This window comes from Dunckerocampus dactyliophorus, chromosome 4 (genome assembly GCF_027744805.1).
Source record: "Dunckerocampus dactyliophorus isolate RoL2022-P2 chromosome 4, RoL_Ddac_1.1, whole genome shotgun sequence".
NCBI classification, from domain to species: domain Eukaryota; kingdom Metazoa; phylum Chordata; class Actinopteri; order Syngnathiformes; family Syngnathidae; genus Dunckerocampus; species Dunckerocampus dactyliophorus.
Window position 1 is genome coordinate 9977822 of NC_072822.1, and position 19428 is coordinate 9997249.

The window sequence follows — 19428 nt, forward strand, 5'->3', positions numbered from 1 at the left end:
ACCACTTTGGCACCAGATATGTAAACGACACCCAACCCTACAAATTAGTGGTGAGGAATTGTTGTAAATCCCAGTTTTGAGGCTTGTGTAGTCTCCCTATTAGACAACTCATTCACCATTCATTGTTTTTTATCATTCTGACAGTCTTCAATAGGCAGGAATTATAAAAGATGTAAGGTTTAATGGTTTCCTGCCCTGTGCCGCTAACAATATTAAATGTTTATCTGCACAGACCAATTTACAGACTTAGAGTTGCAGGAAAACTACACAAAGGCTCAAAACAGCAACTGTGGAGTTGTGATTGGCGACTGACATCTACGCGTGAAGCCATGATACCGAGCCCAGGAGGCAGCTCTTTATGCACGGCTTCACGACCAGAAGCTGGGATACCTTGCAGTGGGTGGAGCTTATTGGGATGCCCACATTTGATGCAACAAGCACTGTTAGCGCACTCATTACTTCAATGCAAAATCCGCTGTGAAGACAGATGAGTAGAGAGAGAGAGACAGAGAGAGAGAGAGAGAGAGAGACAGAGGGAGACACAGACAGATGGAGAGAGGGGAGAGGTAAAATAAAAGTGGAAAACAAGTTGTGACAGGTGTGGGGGGAGGGGTCTGTTGCTGTGGGTATTGGTGGTGGTGGGGAGGGTCTGCTTTTGCAGCCAAGCACAGGAGGGTGGAGGGCCCCCCACACGCCAAACCATGCCAGTGCTGACGAGGAGAAATGGAAAAGAGGAATGAGACAGGATGAGACACCATGCTGTTTTAAAAGGAGGGTATCACGGGTGGGGGTTGTCCTGCTGTATGGTCTGTTTTGGAGCCGACGTACCTGTAAGGAGCCAGAGGAAAAGGGGCACACACACTGCTGCACGGCGCGGCCAGTATCCGGTTGCACATTGGATGCACATTGGATGAAAAGGATTGTACAGGTTCCTACTAATTTGGAACATTTTTGTCTTGTTCCTGCGTTAATCTGACAAGTGCATCAAGATTGGAGCCACTGATTCCCAAAATGAGAAATCCCCAATTAAAGTCATTCTGATTGTCTTTTAAACACAAATTTTCTGGTAAGTCATTTTTAAATACAGTGAAGCCTCGAAATCTACACAAAACTTGAACCAAATCTCACGAGAACTCAGTTTAGACTACAGCATCAAAGTATTTTTTTTAGCATTTTTTGCTTTTCTTTGGCTTTTTACCATAAAAAGACACGTCTCTGAGAGAAGAATCATGACTTGAAGAATATACACTGACATTTACATCATATTGAAAGCAGTAAGACTAGCATCGCCGTACTTAATATCAAAGTTACTGGAAGATGGTTTTTTGTTGTCATTTCCATGTTTTACAGCAGGGGTGGCCATTACGCCGATCACGAGCTACCGGTAGATCGCCAAGGTAGTTTGGGTCAATTGCGTAAACGTCACTTTGTAGTTGTCATATGTCATCAGTCAGCTGACATTAAGCTCCCCTCCTGATTTGCGCTTGCTCCCCCGCAGCGTTTCAAGCTACACACAAAGATGCAACTTTCATCTTTATTATTGTGATTATGGATGAACTAACTTTGCGGTAAGATGTCTATATCTCTAACAAAAGTTATCTGTTCACCTGTAGCGGCTAGTTACGTAGAAAAAAAGTGTATAGTTCACTGGCTTTGCTTGGCGTCATGAACTCCACTACAGAAATCAGTGTTTTCTACACGTTCGCTTCTTGAACTATTATTTCATGATGAAATTAAAAATGTGCCCATTGGTGAAACCTTTTCAATATGTTGCCTTGACGTCGGCTGCATTGTCTTTTGCATATTGTATATCGGTAATGTTGGATAGCAAATGCTAACTGGATGTAATACATGAACTGTGTGCCTAATGAACGTTACATAGCTAATGTGACTGACATATTACCAGTACTCAGGTTAGGTACACAACTATTTAGGAGTTATGTGGAATTATCTTCATTTCCATATTGAAGTGAATTATGATAGCAACTACTTTGATGACATGTAAACTTTGAAAATGTGAATGTGAAATACTAATCATTAATATTTACAATAGAATTTCAGAGTTTACTGGTTACATTTTGTATATGTTATATGTTTTATAGAAAGAGGTAGATCATTTTGACTTGTACTTCCATGCTGAGAAAGTGCGTGCACTCCTGACATACATGTATTAACGTACATAAATACATATACATATATCTTTTAAAATAAAAATAGTAAATATATATACATGTATACTTTCTATATTTATAGTAGTAGGTAGATCTTTGGGACTTGGTCATTTTAAAAGTAGCTCGCAGGCTAAAAAAGTGTGAGCACCCCTGTTTTACAGTAACTACCTTCTATTTTTACACTTGTCTGGCAATGGCACCGTTTTTATGTTTTAACATTAATAGACAACGTGTTTTCCACTTGTATGACTGTTAAAAATATAACAGTTAATAACCCTAACCCTAAAAGCAACAGTTTGTGAAACTGATTTTCCTATGTGAAAATGTTAAAAGTTTAGAGCAGGGGTATAAAACTCGTGCCATGGAGGGCCGAGACACTGCTGGTTTTCTTTCCAGCCAGTCACTAAAGCAGGTGATTTTAATGATCAACACCTTCAGTTTGAGGGAAGGAGCTCATCAATTAAATCACCTGCTGAAGAAACTGGTTGGAGAGAAAACCTGAAGCGAGTTTGACACATGTGGTTTAGAGGCTCCACTGTATATGGTCTAACTAGAAGATGGAAAGACATAAACAAAGTGATATCTAAACAAACCCAAATGATGTTAAACCACTTTGCCTAAACGTATGCTTTTGAGCCTAATGACTGGTGGCCTGGGAGGACGTGTGTGCGCCCTTTCCCCTGGAGAAGCCTGCTGAAGAAGGAAAAGGGTGAGTTGTTGGTGGGCCAGCGAGGGGCCCCGCTTGGTTGCCATACCTTGCAGTGTGTGGTACTGACAGGGATTCCGATATTGGAAGCCAACACGACAGTGAGTGCAGACGCCAGTTCAATTGTGAATCCACTGTGGAGGGGGGAGGACAGAGGAGGAGGAGCAAAGAAACATTTTTTCATTGTAATGTCGGCAGGCTGGAGGGATATGGGGTGTTGTTGTTGGGAAGGGGGGTAGGGGTGCTGCTGCCGATAGCACTGTCTGACCACATTCCAGCAACCATGTTTAACACAACAAGTCACGCAATAGCTATTTAAAACATGCTGAAAACACACAATAATGGAAAACATGGTCAGCTCCACCTTACTCACGCACACAAACATGTTCCCATCAGGTCTCACAGGTGGGGGTTGTGTTTCCACTGCACACTACGTGAAACCTGAACAAACAAAAAATACTTGGACGATCGCTAGATTAGAAGATGAATTCAACTGACCTATAATCCACTGCAACTTCTTGCTTATAGGCAGAGATGTGAAATTAATTCAAATTGGCTTGAATTCTCAATTCATGGTAATTTCATACAGCTCCTGTTGTAGTTTTTAAAATAATAATTAAAATAATACCACAAGATGGCAGTAGCTGCATTTGAAGTATCAAGAGTTGTTGAAACAGATAATTACAGTTGTTTCCAATTAACTCATTCATTACAGTATTAATGTTGGCCAAACAGTTTCATCCTTGTGGGTATTACAACATTGGCACTGATCCTTCTGTGTTGTGCAATATACAGGTGGTCCTCAGTTTTCAGTGTCTCGTGGTCACGTATGTGCTCCCATACAATATTTAAAACTTAATTTTCAACACAGGAATAGTTAGAGAAATAGAGAAATAGTTACAGCGCAGTGCGCCATGGTAGAATACACTATGAAGAATATACATGTGCTCAGCATTGGCCGCACTTGTCTCAATCGTTCAACTGCCGCAATCATCATAAAAGATAAACATCGTGTTGTAGTATCTACCCGGCTGGTGTAAGGATGACGACGAGGTGGTCGATCAACAATCTCTGTATTGCAAAAACACAACAGGCTACTGTCAGCCAAACCACGCCAAAACAAAAACAGCAAACTCTACTGTCTTGTCTGCACGCAGCCGTCCTCCTCCCGCACCCACACACACACACACACACACACACACACACACACACACACACACACAGAGTCAGGACTCGTGTCACGATCACATACTGTACAGTCGGAAATCACAAATCTCTGACAACTGCACATAACTGCCAGGTTGCTGAACTTCTGAAAGTGACACACTTGGACACCAAATGGATTGTCCCCAATGGAAGAATAGATAACCATTTTGCAGACTTAAAGTTACCAACCTGCACAGCTGGTGTAACTACAGTGTAATATATAACAATTTAAACAGTAAATAAAAATTATACAATACAGTCCACCACTTGTGCTGTAAAAGTTTGGTTCACAAGCTTGGAGCATTCTCCTCTCAGTGGCTGGCAGGCTAAGCTTTGTGGGAGTGGCTGCCGTGAGAAGGACATAAATGTTTCAGACGACTAAACTGTTTATCAAGCTGCAATGCGCATCTCCAGTGCCCGCACAAACAAATGTGAAACCACATAATAGACGCACAGTCATTCAAGCACATTAACACACTGGCCTGTCCTCGCTCCCACATACACACTACTTTGTCACATTGAGGCATGGAAACAGACACAAGGAGGAAAAGAGCTCCTTTAGAACACAGAACCAGAGCAAATTTGTCTTTGAGTGCTGGCAAGAGGCTGAGACAGTGATGGAAACAGGGGAGATTAGCAAAGAAAAAGAAGGAAGAAAGGAAGAATGGTGCCAAAGAAAGAGGAGAAATGAAGAAAGAGGGTAAAATCATGAGACAGTGAGGCCGTGAGAATGACCATGTGGGAAGGAACAAGATTTAGAGATGAGACATGAGGAAAACAAAACAGGACAAAGATGAGAAAGAAAGGGGATGTAATGAGGAAGAACATTAAGCACAGACTACGAGGTTTAAGGGGGAGGGCATGAAGGAATGAAAGCACAAAAGGACGAGTCAGGTTGGCATCCTTCATCAGCACCAGTGTTCCCAGTGTGACTGTGACCAAAGCCCCCTTCTACACTACCCAAATTACTTCCTGTTGCCCTGTGTTAACGCTTCTGCCAGGCCACACACACACACACACACACACACACACACACAAGGCAACATTATCATCTCGTAGTGCCTTGGTATCATTGTACAATGCTCTATTTTCCTCAGGTTTATGGCCTCATCATGGATCTCAGAGAAGCTCTTACTGAGGCTGTTGTTCTGCGATTGTGCATTTCCAATCTGTGTTAGCAGGTCTCTTAGATCTAGCCTTATTTGTGCTACATATTGAAACTGTAGAGCCGTCATCTCCTCCCTCAAGGCTTGAAGTAACTTCCAGTGTTTGTCATCTAGAAGTAAACATGATGTTGAACCCAGATTTACATTCTTCAAGGCGACCTCTGATGTCTAATCCACCTTGTCCATCAGACAGAATGGCCCCATTTCTGATTTTGGAGTAGTATCATTTTGCTAGCAGCTGTCAGCAGTTGTAACTCGTTTATTTCAAAGAATCTGTACCTCTTGCCTGCCCGAGTTCAAGTTGAGGGTGTCAGTAATCTATTCTGATCGTGTGTTCCCGAAGTGTAGTCAGGAAAGCAACAACAACAACAACAACAACGTGCAGCAGAGGTTGAGGCTCCAAGCTAAAACTAAATTATGTCCAATTTTACTGATTCTTGTTCACAAATGTGATTAAAGCATGTTAAAACAACCTAAAACTGTCCTTCCAGCAGAAAACACATAATCTGAAGTTGGCAAAAGCAGGCGTATTGATGCGCTAAATTCACAAGTCTGTGGAACCGCACTCCATTCACTTTCGACTGGTCCAAATGTATAGCCAACATCATTACTTATTAGTTCAAAATCTACCCTCTTCCCGTTTTAATTTGGCAGCAAACTATTTGGGCCCGAATTAATTTTGGCTTATGCTAGTTGTTGTCAAGTAATGAAAGCTATTATGCCTCCATTGCTGAAAGAAGCAGCGACCGCATCCATCCATCCATCCATCCATCTTCTACCGCTTATCAGAGATCGGGTCGCGGGGGCAGCAGCCTAAGCAGGGAGGCCCAGATTATCCTCTCCCTGACCACTTCGTCCAGCTCCTCCCGGCGGATCCCGAGGCATTCCCAGGCCAGTTGGGAGACATCGTCTTTCCAACGTGCCCTGGGTCTTTCCCGAGGTCTTCTACCGGTCGGACTTGCCCTAAACACCTCCCCAGGAAGGTGTCCGGGAGGCATCCTGACCAGATGCCCAAGCCACCTCCTCCTCCTCCTGAAGGTCGCTGCCTTCGGCTGCCACCCAGCTGAAGGCAGCGACACAATAATAGCAAAAAAAAGATAAGCCAGAGATCGATCTGGTGCCCAAAGGAACACATACATGGTCAAGGATGCACGATGGCAGCTTTGTAGGTCTCAGGACAAAGGGAGCCCTTGGGCTTTATGTGTTGCATCCTTCTGATTTATTCATGATTATGTAACAAGTGGAAAGACAGGAAAACAACAACAGACACGTTGCTCTTTCTCTATGTAAAGGTCTAATAAGTATTAAAGGTCATTACGTCTTTCTCAAACATAATATACCAATTTATTTTCTAACCACAGCTATTCACTTTGAATTGAACATAATTGTCTTTGATCAAAACATAACTTTATAATCAGTACTGTTAGTGTATTTCATGAGATAACATGGGTTGTTAATTACAGTAGTTTATCCACCGCTCAATTTTAGATGACAATTAATTAAATTAATTGTGACTTACTGACTGTTTGTCCTGGTGTTGTGTACATGTAAACACCGACCAGCCAAGTTTTACCGGACGAAATTGGACATTTCCACGCTTTATGGGAAAACCAGCCACAACTGTGTGTCGACAATCAATCCAAACACACACGCACATACACACGCATGCTGGCCAACCTCACCCTGTGTGTTCTCTCTCACCTTGAGGGGGTGATGGGAGTCAAGTCCTTTCCCATGGTCTGGATGACCCGGCGGCCCCACACCCACAAGCCAGCGCAGATGCCTATGCCGCCATAAAATAGCAGCCAGATGGGAGTGGCGGCGTCCTGCATCACGCCACCCTGGTCGTAGATCATCCACAGCGCCACCAGGGGTCCAATGGCATTACTGAAAAGAAGGAAGATTTACACAAAAAGTTTAGAGGCTGTGATTAATTGGTCATTAGGGGTGTTATGTAATGTGAGCACCTGACATCGTTGCCTCCATGAGCAAAGGAGCCAAAACAGGCTGTGAGAATCTGCAGGAAGTGGAAAAGCTGGAAAACCTCAGGCTTGTCCTTCTCCTCGTGATCCTCCTCAGCCAAATCATCCAGAGGCACTGGAGCGGGCGCCCCTTCTTCCTCCACCCCCTCCAGCTCGGTAGCCAGCTTCATCTCCACACCACCCTCCTCTGCCTCAATCTCCGCCTCGGCCACTGCATTGCAGTATGATGAGTAGCTGTCGTAGCGTACACGCTTCTTGGAGTACGACACGCTGTTGCTACGCCCGCCGCCGCCCTCCCCGACCAGCTTTTCACTGTCATCCCGCGACTCTGTGCGGATGAGCGGCTGGACAGGCATGCCGCAGATGGCTGCTGTATAGCAGGTGTAACTGTTGTTACGACGCAGCAGGCGATAGTTGTTGTCGGGCTGGACCGCACTGGCGCCTGGCCGTTCGTTGTCATCCATGCGGCCCAGGTGTATTTTGTGTAGGAGGTCTTTATACAGACCCGAGTCCTTGTGCACGGTGTGGTATACCTGGCCGTCGCTGCGCATATGGCCGTCAAAGCTAAAGCTGCCATTGGAAACTGGCGACTTGAGGCAGCCGTTGGTCATTGAGTGGGTGCGACCTGCAGGCGAGAGAAGTAGGTGAAAGGGGAAGGGAAATTAAAGAGGTAATTACAGGTAAATATCAGTTTGACTAGATTGCATTAATACTGTAGATCATTAAAATCAATTATTATAATATTTGAAGAAATATCGTGATCTGAGGGCCACCATGTTGTATGCTGACATCAGCGTGCACTGAAAGATTAGCCTTGAGGCATTAGCTGAGCCTCTTGCTGTCCATTTACAAGTAGTCTGATTTAAAGTCTTCGTTGAGCTTCAGGGTTAGAAGCAGGGGTTTTCAAAGTGTGTCACGGTGAGCCTTCACACTCCAGATCAGAATAAACGTAATTGGCTCCCCACTACTTTTCTTCTCGAGTTTTGCGCTCACCTCAGACTCTGTTAACTCTCTCAACGTAGAAACTCAAAATCAATTCATTTGCTATAACCACTGTCATTTCACATAAATTAAGTTGGCTAAGCATTATTATTTGATATTTTTCCCAAGCTGCTGCACCTCCCCTCAAGTCTTATGGCACCTCTCAGGGTTACTCCCCTCACGCTTTTAAAGAGCCCTGGACTATACTGTTAGACCAAAGGTATGTATTTGCACCTACAGAGCAACATGGCAAAGTTACTAAATAAATGTTTTACCATAAACTCGGCCATTGGGCATGACAGTCCCTCCGTTGGCCAGGTTGGTGAGCTCGCTGTTGGAGGTGCGCGTGTTCCTTTCACTGTTGCCTCCAGTGAGAGGCAGCACAGCTTCATCTGTGCCCTTCGCCCCGGGAAGCTCTTTAAAGACGGGGCCTTCCTCTTCCTCTTCAGGAATCTTGTCCAGGCTTTCGTCAGAAATCCTGGACAAGGCCTGCTCCTGCTTTAGACGACCTGTAGAAAGGGAGGAGAGTTAAAAGGCTGAAAGATGAAAAGACATTTTTCACTTAATTAGACTCCATAAAAGATGGCACACTGTTTTTTTTCCTCAGTAAATGTAAAACTAGATATGGTGGCTGCCTCTCTGTCAGCTTTTACTGGAGCTGAACTCAAACTGCAATAGTTGGCCTCGTGTTGGAAAACTATGTAGCGGCATTCCGCTGAAGAAACAAAACACAAGTTCAGCCACCAGCTGGTTCAAAGCCAACTAATTCCGCTGGAGCTATCCCCCCCCCCAAAAGTAGTCACTCCATCCAGTTCAAAAAACATCCCCCAATCCAAACACAACTTCAGCCATTAACCACTTTGTTTTAGACGGATGTAATAATGATCAAGCTAAGAGTGTTAACAACACCTATAATCGTTCCAGGTATGCAGGTCACAATGTGTTTGTCGACAGGTCCACTTGACCTCATGTGCAGGGTTCATAACTAGTCACAAATTCTGAACTTGAAGTGCACAAGTGCTGCTCTTTACGTTAATTGTAGTAGTAGATTGATAATCATAGCTTGAACAGACAAATGAAGTTAAAAAATACAATTTGGTTTACTTTCAAAATATACAATATAAAAAAATCTGCATCTCTTAGAGAGAGAAGGACAGAGACAATTACCCTTAATGTGAGCAATGGTTTGAAAAATCCCGATGGCAGGAGTCATGATAGTGTGTTGGCATACATACTTGCTATTTTCCTCCTCATCCATGGACACACGAAGATCCAAACCAGAGCCGCACACACCAACGCTCCGGCAAGGGTGATGAGAAAGATTGCCCACACCGGGAGCATCTCTAGCCCGAGCACTGCAACATGATAGCGAAGAAAAGAACATATCGTCAACATACAAGTATCTTAATCTACCAATACTTTTGTCACACCTGCAGTAGGAATTTTACAGTGGCAGCATCACCTCTTATGAGTGACGTGATAATTTGATCATACATTGGTGTGACACTAAATGCATAATGCTATTCTTACGTGGTGCTCCAGTGTACATGATGGAGAAGGTGTTGATCCCAATGGTGGAAGCGTAGAACAGGGGCAGCGCTCGCAGGCCATTGGGAACAGAATCTTCCTACACAGAGAAAGACAGAGAGAGCACAGTTTCTGATCAGATGATATGCTATAATTATGTGTTTTAGACAAAACTTGGGGCAACAAAACTTTGGGAAGCATAGTCATATAACTTGTCCCCTGCATAGTGCTGCAGGCAACTGCACAAACCAAGCCGCATTGACACATGCTGATAAACAACAATGAAGGAGGACAACACAAGAGACTCCTGTATTTACATCTCAGCATGGGGCTGTCGGCCAGTAGATGCATTCTATCCAAGAGGAGACTGAGGGCAACATGACAACGGGCTGTTGCAGCAAAGTAGAGACTGTGCAGTATAATACTGGAGTGTCCACAGCTAAGGCACAGCACCAGTGTAACATAACATTCATCTCTGTTTATTTTTGTCATTTGTAACCATATATAACCAAAGGTTATAATGACGCAGAGATGACCTGAAGTAGCCGTGTCACGATAAAACACTTTGCTGGACGATTAATTGTCCTACAAATTCTTACCGATTACTGACATTACTGTCAACATTATTTTGAGACCATTTTTTCATCAATGTAATGATAATATATAGCATGATAATGCAAGTACATCGTATCAAAAGCAATAAACTTTCATTTCCCAAGAGTATTTAACATTTTAATTGGAATGGGAAGAGCTTTTAAATAAAATAAATCAAACAAGCATTACAAAAAACCCCAATGAAAATAAAATGGACTCTAAGTCCCTTTTAGCAAAAATTGCACTTAAATAAAAATTACAATATTTCTGATTTTGTCACTTTTGTTATTGTCTGAATATTGACAAAAAAATGCAGAAATAACTCGGAAATACTCAAGTTCACATTGTGTCGAAGCAGGCGTCAGCTCATTTGCATATACTGTACACTTCCTTGATGCAATAGATCATTTGCCCAGTAATTCAGACGTGAAGTGGATGTAGCTTGGCTAACTTTTCTAATGGGATGTCACCACTGCAAACATTTCTACAAAATCCTCAACAAATTCTAATGTCTGTGCTTGTGGTTAAGGAAGACGTAGACACCAATGCAATTCCAATTGTAATGTACAATTTTTTTTGACACCCTTAGATTGTTTGCACAATTAGACAGGTTATGGTGCTCTTATTTTGAAGGCCAGAAGTGTATTGTATGTGTTGAGAATGTCTGTTGACGGTTAAGATGAGCTGGGAGCAGGAATAGATGTGCCTCTCGCCTTATTTCACTGATAACTTGCACAACATCACATTACATTAACAAGCGGTAAAAGAAAACACTGTGTAAACACACACAAAAAGCCTGAGTCGCACACACACAGTCGCACTAGCATGCTCTGCTAAACTAAGTTAACACAGCAAGCTTCCATTCACGCTCCATAAGAGGAGTTTTTCCCGCCAACTTTCGCTGCTGTATCAATATGTTTAGCTCAGGAGGGGGTTAGTGTTTGTGATGGCTTTCCGCCACGACTGAGTGGTCCACCAGGGAAATACTTCCCCACACAAACGTTCCTTCCCGTCACAATGACCTGTTTGGTAGAGAGAGAGGGGAGGAAATGAAACATGCATGCACATGTCAGTATATCGTGGTCGGCAAAATTATCGAGTTTGTTTTTACTTATCGTGCGGTTAATTGATTTATTGATTATCGTGGCAAGCCTAACCAGCAGTGATTTACATCATCCATACAGTATGGTATCAGCTTGCTGTGGTTTGAACCCCGTCTAACCAGACACTAGAAATGGTGCTTCGTAGTATTCTGTAGTACCTGCTTTTGATCATTAAAAAGCATCCAGAGTAGATACTGTGCTGTTGAAAAGGGGCAATAGTCAGTCAAGATTATTGACTGTGTTCAACAACAAATAAATTATGTAATGGGGAATTCTACATACAACATGTAACTTTTGTCAATTTTGATGAACCAGTAAGTAGCCAACTAACTTACAAATGATCTATCTGCACTAAGTGCCATTGTAGTCCTTATAAAACTGACTCAAAAACTATGCAATGTCACCAGGACAGAATCATTTCTAACATTAGAAAAAATTATATTACCCGTTTAGACAACAGTCGAGGCCCACTAGCGGACTAGTACCAATCCCTATGTGAACTAAGCCATGGCATCACCATGGCAACAGCCGCTGAACTCTACCCCTGCTGAGTCAGATCAGCTGAAGAGAAGCTTCTCCGATGTCAGTGTTGTTTAGCAAACAGTCGCGTGATATTGCTGCCGGTTAGACTATTTTAGCTCACTGTTACTGTTGAAACACAGAGCTGCTGTTCTGTCTCTGCATGTACAGTCACATGCAAACACAGCAGTGTTGCAGCGGGTCATGACATATACAAAATGCACCTATTCCTGCCTGTTAATTAAACAATTGAAAAAGATATTGTGTTTTCCATAATCGTAATAATGGTTAAGCTCCTATGTTAAGCCATATTTCTTTTGGAGTACAGTGATAGCTTCCCAAACAGAATGACATCATCAAGCTACAGTAAACTACCAGTTCATTTAGGCAAAAAAGGACATTAAATTATGTTCATTCCTCTTGGCATGTCAATCAATGTTTATTTAAACAGGATAGTTTGTTGACCAATCAACATATGACTGTCGCTACAGTATGTCATTTATGTACTGAACCACTGTGCTTGGTGTTCTTACAGATGGTGCCAAATGGGCACCCCTCACGGCAATGAATTGCAAAAGCATGTGCAAATTGAACGGAACTAGTGACTAGGTTATATTCAAGTTGTGAAATTGTGATAACAGGTAATGGCGTCAAACTATTCACTCTTGCAAGATGTGTGCGCACTCTTGAGAAGTCTGATAAATGACCTGCAACTCAAATATAAGCCTTAAATATTAACAAATATTTCCCTATTTGACGACCCGCACAGACTGTGCAGAAACACAGGCCTCCTCTGATTGGACGACTCATCCTGTGAGTCATCCATTTTGCGTTCATGACCTTATGATGATCTGCCACACGTTTTCCTTCCGCGTCTGCCAGAGATTGCCTGTTATGTAACACGAGATGCGCCGGTGTTGCCAAATCAAATGGATTTTATCAGTGCTGAAGCTTTTCAGACAAGTTTGTGTGGACACGTGTGTGTCTGTGTCTTTACTTTTTTCCCCCCAATTTAACCACCAAGTAGTTCCACATGCTGACAGCTTAAAACAGTATCTTAAAACCACACACATTGCAACTTTTATGGAAATAACAGCTTCCAACCAAAGGCAATCCAACTCAATAAGCAAAGACCACAAAGTGTACCGTAGCATATCAATGAGCAGATGAAATGACACAAACCCACCTTATTGAGGATGGTGTTCCTGATGAGAATGAAGAGGATTCCAGACATAAGACCAGACAGCAAGGGGGAGATGAACCACGACGCCACTGCAGACAGAGAGAAGTGATCAGAAGAGTGGAAATCAACTAATAAGCTTTTTATATCATAGCAACTTGCATTAGATTCTCCAGTCAGCCCATGTGAACTTTGTGTCAAATAATTATGTATGATCACTTAAGAAACATTCTTCTCTTCCCACAGAGTTTCACAGCATTACCAATCTTAACCAGCTGCATCCACTGGACACCCTTGGTGCCGATGGCAACCATGGAGAAGCCAATGGTGGCTCCCACAATGCAGTGCGTTCCGGAAATGGGCAGTTTGAGGAAGGAGGCGATGAGCTGCCACACTGCCGAGCCTGTAGACAAAACATGTCATCTTTCATGAATTTATGAGCAGAACCAAAACAAATGGACACGTTTACTCGTCCACTATTTTAAGACACAAAAAGCCATTCATCCGTTTGGGTGCGGTGCTGATCATATGACACAACATACAATGTGACAGGTGGACACTTGGCTTTGGCTAGTTCCTGATCTGTGACCACAAAAATAACTGAATGAATTGCAGCCACACTGCCTTAATTTTTTCACATCATTGTAAATGACATTTTTGTTGTCCTCTTTGTGTTGTGCTTTGCCCTATTAGGGCCCTATTCCCCTGTTTTCGCTGAAGTGTTTTTGTAGGCGCTTGGAGTTGAGCGTGTTTTCCTTATTTGTATGTATTCTCCCATCCAGACTCCTGACACACTCACCGCCTGTAAAGCAGACCCACCGCATGTCAGCTGTGAATGAAGGCGGGCTTCTGTGATTCATTGACAAAGGAGGCAAACTTTCAACCTTCTTTGCTTCGGAGCTGAATAACACTGACAAGTTAACAGACTAGTAGCGAACGGAAAAGAAGACGGCTTTGTTTGTGTCGAATACAGAAGATGAGGACTTTGATGGATTTGTGGATGAGGATTGATGAAAAATAACGTGAGTACATTCTAAAATACTTCAATTAAGTACAACCCAACTCAGTTTTGCTCCCGCTGCCGCATGCATGCTAGCGTATGTTTTTTTTTTTTATTGTAGCGTCGTTGGGAGCACGTCCTGTTCCCAGCCTAATTAGCGGTAATGTTTTGGTGCAAATGCTCTTAAAGTTACATGTTTGACCAGGAAATAGCAAGCTCAAAAGAAGACTGCTTTTTTATGTGGAACAACTGACAGTTTGTGTGGATCTTGTGAATGATTGTGACTGACCTAGGACTCAGTAATTAAAGTCTACACACGACGGCTTCATTGATTGACAAACCAAACTTTTTCGTGCATGAAGCTTCTACTTGAGTTGGTAATTTGGCCGCTATATGCAGTCAGATATTGACCAAGGGAGACAAAATGGGTGGCCGCTGGCCGCGTTGGACAGGTGACTGCTATACACAGGGTCCATAACATGTAAATTTGCTGCAGGGGATTTTTCAGTGGCTGCTACAGGCAGGTGGCCGTTCTATAAAGGTGGCCGCTAAGACAGGTTTGACTGTATATAAAAATATATACACGTCTGTGTAGGCTCTCAGTCGTACAGGAGTTGTCCATCGAGATAGACCACATTGCTCTGTTTCAGAGCAATGTGGTCTATTCCATCCACTGTAAAGATGAGGAATGCAAAGAGCACTACATTGGGGAAACTAAGCAAATGCTCCAAAAAAAGCTTTATCAACATCGCAGGGCCAATTCTAGTGGTCCTCAATCAGCAGTACATCTATACCTTAAAGCAACCAATCACTCTTTTCAGGACAGCGATGTCAAGATTTTGGCCAAAGAAAATAGATGGTTTGAAAGAGGAGTAAAGGAAGCTATTTTTGTCAAACAACAGAACCCATCATTGAATCGGAATGGTGGTTTGAGGTTTGATTTGGACCCTGTGTTCAGCAGGTTACTGAGACCAAAACCCACAGCTCTTAGTCTTGCAACTGAGGTGGAGCCAGGGCCGAGCCAGAACAATAGATGCTAACGAGCCAGTATCAGAGTCATTCATACCCAACTCAGGGAGCGACACTTCCCTTTTATCGGAGGTGCTAATGGCAGGAGAGGATTATACCACTACTCCGCCCAGGCTTAGTGTAAGGAACCAATAGGAGGAGGGTGTTGGCACACTAATTCCGCTCACTCTAAGGGGGGGCTTGTGTGTGTGTGTGTATGTGAGAGAGAGAGTGACAGTTGATAGTTTGACGGTGGCTCCATTTTTCTGTTATTCTGCCTGCTACGTTCTTGCTGATCCTTGTGGTGTGGTTGTGGTCCACAGCAACATGTTTTGTTCAATAAAGCAACTGTTGATTGATCACCTCGATCACCTCCTCGTCCTTTTTATATTATCTTATTGACACTATATATAGACACTGTATTTTTTATTTTCTATTTTCGTTAACAATTTTGTCTGGAAGTAGCTCCCCTACTCCATTATACAAATGTAACATGGGCCGTTTATTGTAAATCAGGAAGACAGTCGATGGCAGAATACACGGAAGGCCAGCTTTGATAGGATACGGCCACAATTTAGGGTTTCGCCACTTAGAGTGCGGAATGAAGGTGTGTAGTGACAGACTTGCGTAGAGGGGGAGAATCCCACACAGCCAGAATCTGCTCAGCTTTTCCCTCACTTACGCACATGGGAGAATATAGCCCTTAGTTGCCTGACCATGCCCTTGCAAAGACGTTTTGGTTGATGAAGGTCATGTTTTTCAACCAATCTAGCTTAAATTTGACAGACATGTGCTTTTCAGTCCCATAAAGCTGTGTACCATGTTTTGGCTAAACACCTTAAAGTGGGATAGTTTTGTAGAATTGTATGAGAAATTAAATCAATCCTTATGGGGTCAAACTTTGGGGTTTAATAACAGTGCAAATATGTGGTATATTTGTCAGAAAATGTGTAAAGATTGGTTGCAGCACACACACAAAACCCTCTACAGTAAAGACTCAGCAGACTGGAGCCAAATAATGTCTGGCCCAAGAGGACTAAAATGATTAATTGTGCACCTTATGTAACTTACCAACCATGGCGCTGACCTCCCCCGCCATGAGCACAGGCACCGTGTCGTTGTACAGGCTGACATCGATAATGCCTTTGCGAATGGTCTCGCCCACTTTGGCCCCCAGCAGCATGGAGCCCAGTGTCTCAAAGATGGAGGCAAGGATGCAGGCCTGCTTCAGTGTGACTACACCAGACCCCACCGCTGTGCCAAAGGAATTGGCCACGTCATTGGCACCAACAGAAAAAGCCAAAACAAAGGCGATGATAAAGCCAAAAATGACCATCCACAGGTACGATTCCAGATCCATGTTGATATGGTGTTCCTCACACACACAAGAACGACAAAACCTTTAAATTAAAAAAAAGTGAACTGCGCTGTGTTTTTGCGCGCGTGCGTGAAGCACTTAGGTAGGCCCACTCCTTTTCTTCGTCCCCTGGTCGGAAAGAGTTGGAGGGGAGGAGCACAGTTGCTAACTAAGCTCTTGGAGTTGAGTCCAAAGATTGGAGACTAGTGATGGTGAGTTCAGAGAGCATTCCATAGTTTAATGTGAGGCAGTTTGTCCACACCTTCCCTCACCTGCAGAAGAAAAAAGAAAAATCAGAATGAGTGAATCATGACTTCTTTTTCAACAGCATCAGCCCACATCTGACAACAATGCCTTGTGATTTCCTCAGAAAATGTCATATAAAGAGGAGGGAAGTGAGGTATGCATTTAAAAAGGAGTCAGTGTGAATAGTGATGCATAACTTGCTTTATGGAAAAACGCTTAGGGTTGTTTTTTGAAAAATTCTGCGTTGCGGTCAATTATGTCTTGTAGGTAACTAATAGTGGGTGACGAACAAGACATGCCCTCCATCTTCTGAGGATCAGAATGTCAGAATTTTTTTTTTTTTTAATCCGACAACCACAGGAAAAAATGTTTGTATTTTTTCCACTGTAGTGGAGCTCTGCATGGATGTAACTTCCCATAGTGAAAGCCATGTTGTTGTTCTTTGGGCCATTAACTAGTTGAGACTGATTTAACAGCGCTGGTTGGCCAAGTAGTGCACTCCGGTTTGCCTCAATTGTTTCAAGACACCATTACTAAACAATTAACTCCACACAATTAGTGGAATTCTTGACGACTGATTGGCAAAATGATTATTAAGGGAATGCTTAGTCAATGCCATAGATGGTTTTCTCCTTAGCAGACATAACAGCCAACTTTAATGCCGTTATTGTGAGGTATAATTAGAAAAAAACATACTGCTGCTTGCATCAGGAGGCGAATGCACCATTGCCTTCAATGGTTATGCCAATTGTTCACAGGCAGACTTCCATATAAACATGTCGATTAGCTCAGCATGAGCTGTGTTCATCATGAGCAGCTCCATCTGGAAATATTGAGGTCACACACTATTCCTTATCCCCTATTGGACCACAATAGCCACATAAAAAGCTTAATTGTTTTTGATTAGGTCATGGTCAAACCACACTGGATCGTTATGTGTCATCTTGGAGTGATGCACAACTGTTATTTAATTCCTTAGTTAAAATTAGCCTCCCGGGGTGTAGCCAGCTATAAAAAGGAGCTCAGGCTTTGCTGTCATGTCTCTAAAAAGGCTGCAAATTATATGATATGCCACTTATCCCGGTGAAAAGATAACTATTATCACCTTTTCCACTGAGGCATCTGTGACAAGTAACCATCTGCAGTGTTGGGCCATAAGATGCTTGTCTGCCAAGATGATAGCCACTAAATGGTTACCACATCAAGTTAATAATTCACAAAGTATTACAGCCCTTAGCTCCCATTGGAAAGTTACAACACTTCCTGCTAAACGATCATGAAGGACAGAATCCTGTCGCTCCCACCAGGCAAGGAAATACCAGACTTAAGCAACATTTCTATCTCTATTGGGTTATGCAGACCTGTGCATCCTGACAACTTGCTGCATCTCCCTGGATGTCCCTCTGTCCTCGCATCTGTAGACGATTGCTTTTAAACATGCAACATTCCTGAGGCAGGTTTCTTCTTGCCTGCACACATTTGACCTTGTTTTTCATACTAGCAGCTGTTCCATCCATACATTCTGCAGCCAATCATGCAAATACATTTAAAGTCATGTGATATTGAACATAGCGAGTCTGGATGGAAATTGCATTAGCACAGCACAGAGGCCGCCTCGGCCAATGTGACTGCGTTTATTTATTTATTTTTAAATTGTACTGTTTATGCCACATGGATGAAGGCTTGACTCTGAATTTGGCATTAGTGGGTGCTGCATTCAGGTCATTCTTGAAGAAGAGATATGAAATATTCTAAAAAAAAGCCACCATAGCCATTGTTGTCTTAATCACCTGTATTAATAACAATTAGTACCAATATTAGTAACAAAATCCCACCCTGCAACAATGTTTTGTTTGAGGCAGCCATGTTTTCCAAAGAGTTTTGCTGTAACTTTACCAACATGTAATTGTCAGCCCCTAAGGTGTGTACCACATTTCATAATGATTTGGCACCCTAAAGTTACAGTGGGTGTTTTCTGGCACATACTAGGATGTTTAATGATAGCACCACCATGCCACCTTTTGTCAGAAAAATAATAGCACAGGAAACACAGGTAGGGGGTGTCCTGACTATTATTACTATTATTTTTACCTTTCATCTACAGCTCTAAATCATTTCAAATTGTTGTGCACATTAAAACTAATTTATAGCAGCATTAGATGAGTAAGCCATTATAATGAGCACATTTTGGGAAAAGTAATGTTAATCCAGGAAGGGAAACGGCCTTCGTGGCATTCGAACTATTGAGTTTTTGTAGGCTAAGAGCCTGAGGAAATGGGTCTAAAAATGCACGTGTTTACAGTGGAGAACAAATGACAACCAGAGGTCACACAAAACGGCTTTAGTTGGTCATTGCTGAGACTCTAAATCCATCCCTCCTGTGCACAATCTGTTGCTTTTTTCTGTAATTTACTATGTTTTACACACCCTTTGAAGATAATGGAGGTCAAAACTTTGGTTCACCACTTACTTAAAACTGTCAGCTACTAAGGACATTAACCAGACTACCATATATAAACAAATACATGCCTGCTGCTTGGCATTCCTCCAAAATGTAATACTTGTAGATGAACACTAGGGGTGCAATACTACATGTCTCTGTATTGAACCATTCGGTACAGTGGACTCGGTTCGATACATAATATGAATTGAACAATACCGTGATCCAAGTCACAAACGTCA

At 42.7% G+C, this 19428-nt stretch overlaps 1 protein-coding gene across 5 annotated transcripts in view; it reads right to left on the reverse strand.

The window, feature by feature from the left end:
• The window catches only part of slc20a2 (solute carrier family 20 member 2), a 48351-nt gene that overhangs the window by 5109 nt on the left and 23814 nt on the right, over positions 1-19428 (reverse strand). For 3 of the 5 annotated variants that reach the window (XM_054772424.1, XM_054772426.1, XM_054772427.1), the window contains 9 exons: positions 16215-16772; positions 13398-13538; positions 13142-13227; positions 9743-9839; positions 9448-9567; positions 8488-8721; positions 7217-7856; positions 6951-7136; positions 2927-3011 (listed from right to left, as the gene is read on the reverse strand). In XM_054772424.1, the coding sequence (XP_054628399.1) occupies positions 2927-3011; positions 6951-7136; positions 7217-7856; positions 8488-8721; positions 9448-9567; positions 9743-9839; positions 13142-13227; positions 13398-13538; positions 16215-16503 (1878 nt within the window). In that variant the 5' untranslated portion in view covers positions 16504-16772. Of the gene's footprint in view, positions 1-390; positions 3012-6950; positions 7137-7216; positions 7857-8487; positions 8722-9447; positions 9568-9742; positions 9840-13141; positions 13228-13397; positions 13539-16214; positions 16773-19428 lie in introns of all 5 variants that reach the window. The other 2 variants (XR_008569942.1, XM_054772425.1) reach the window with 2 other exon arrangements.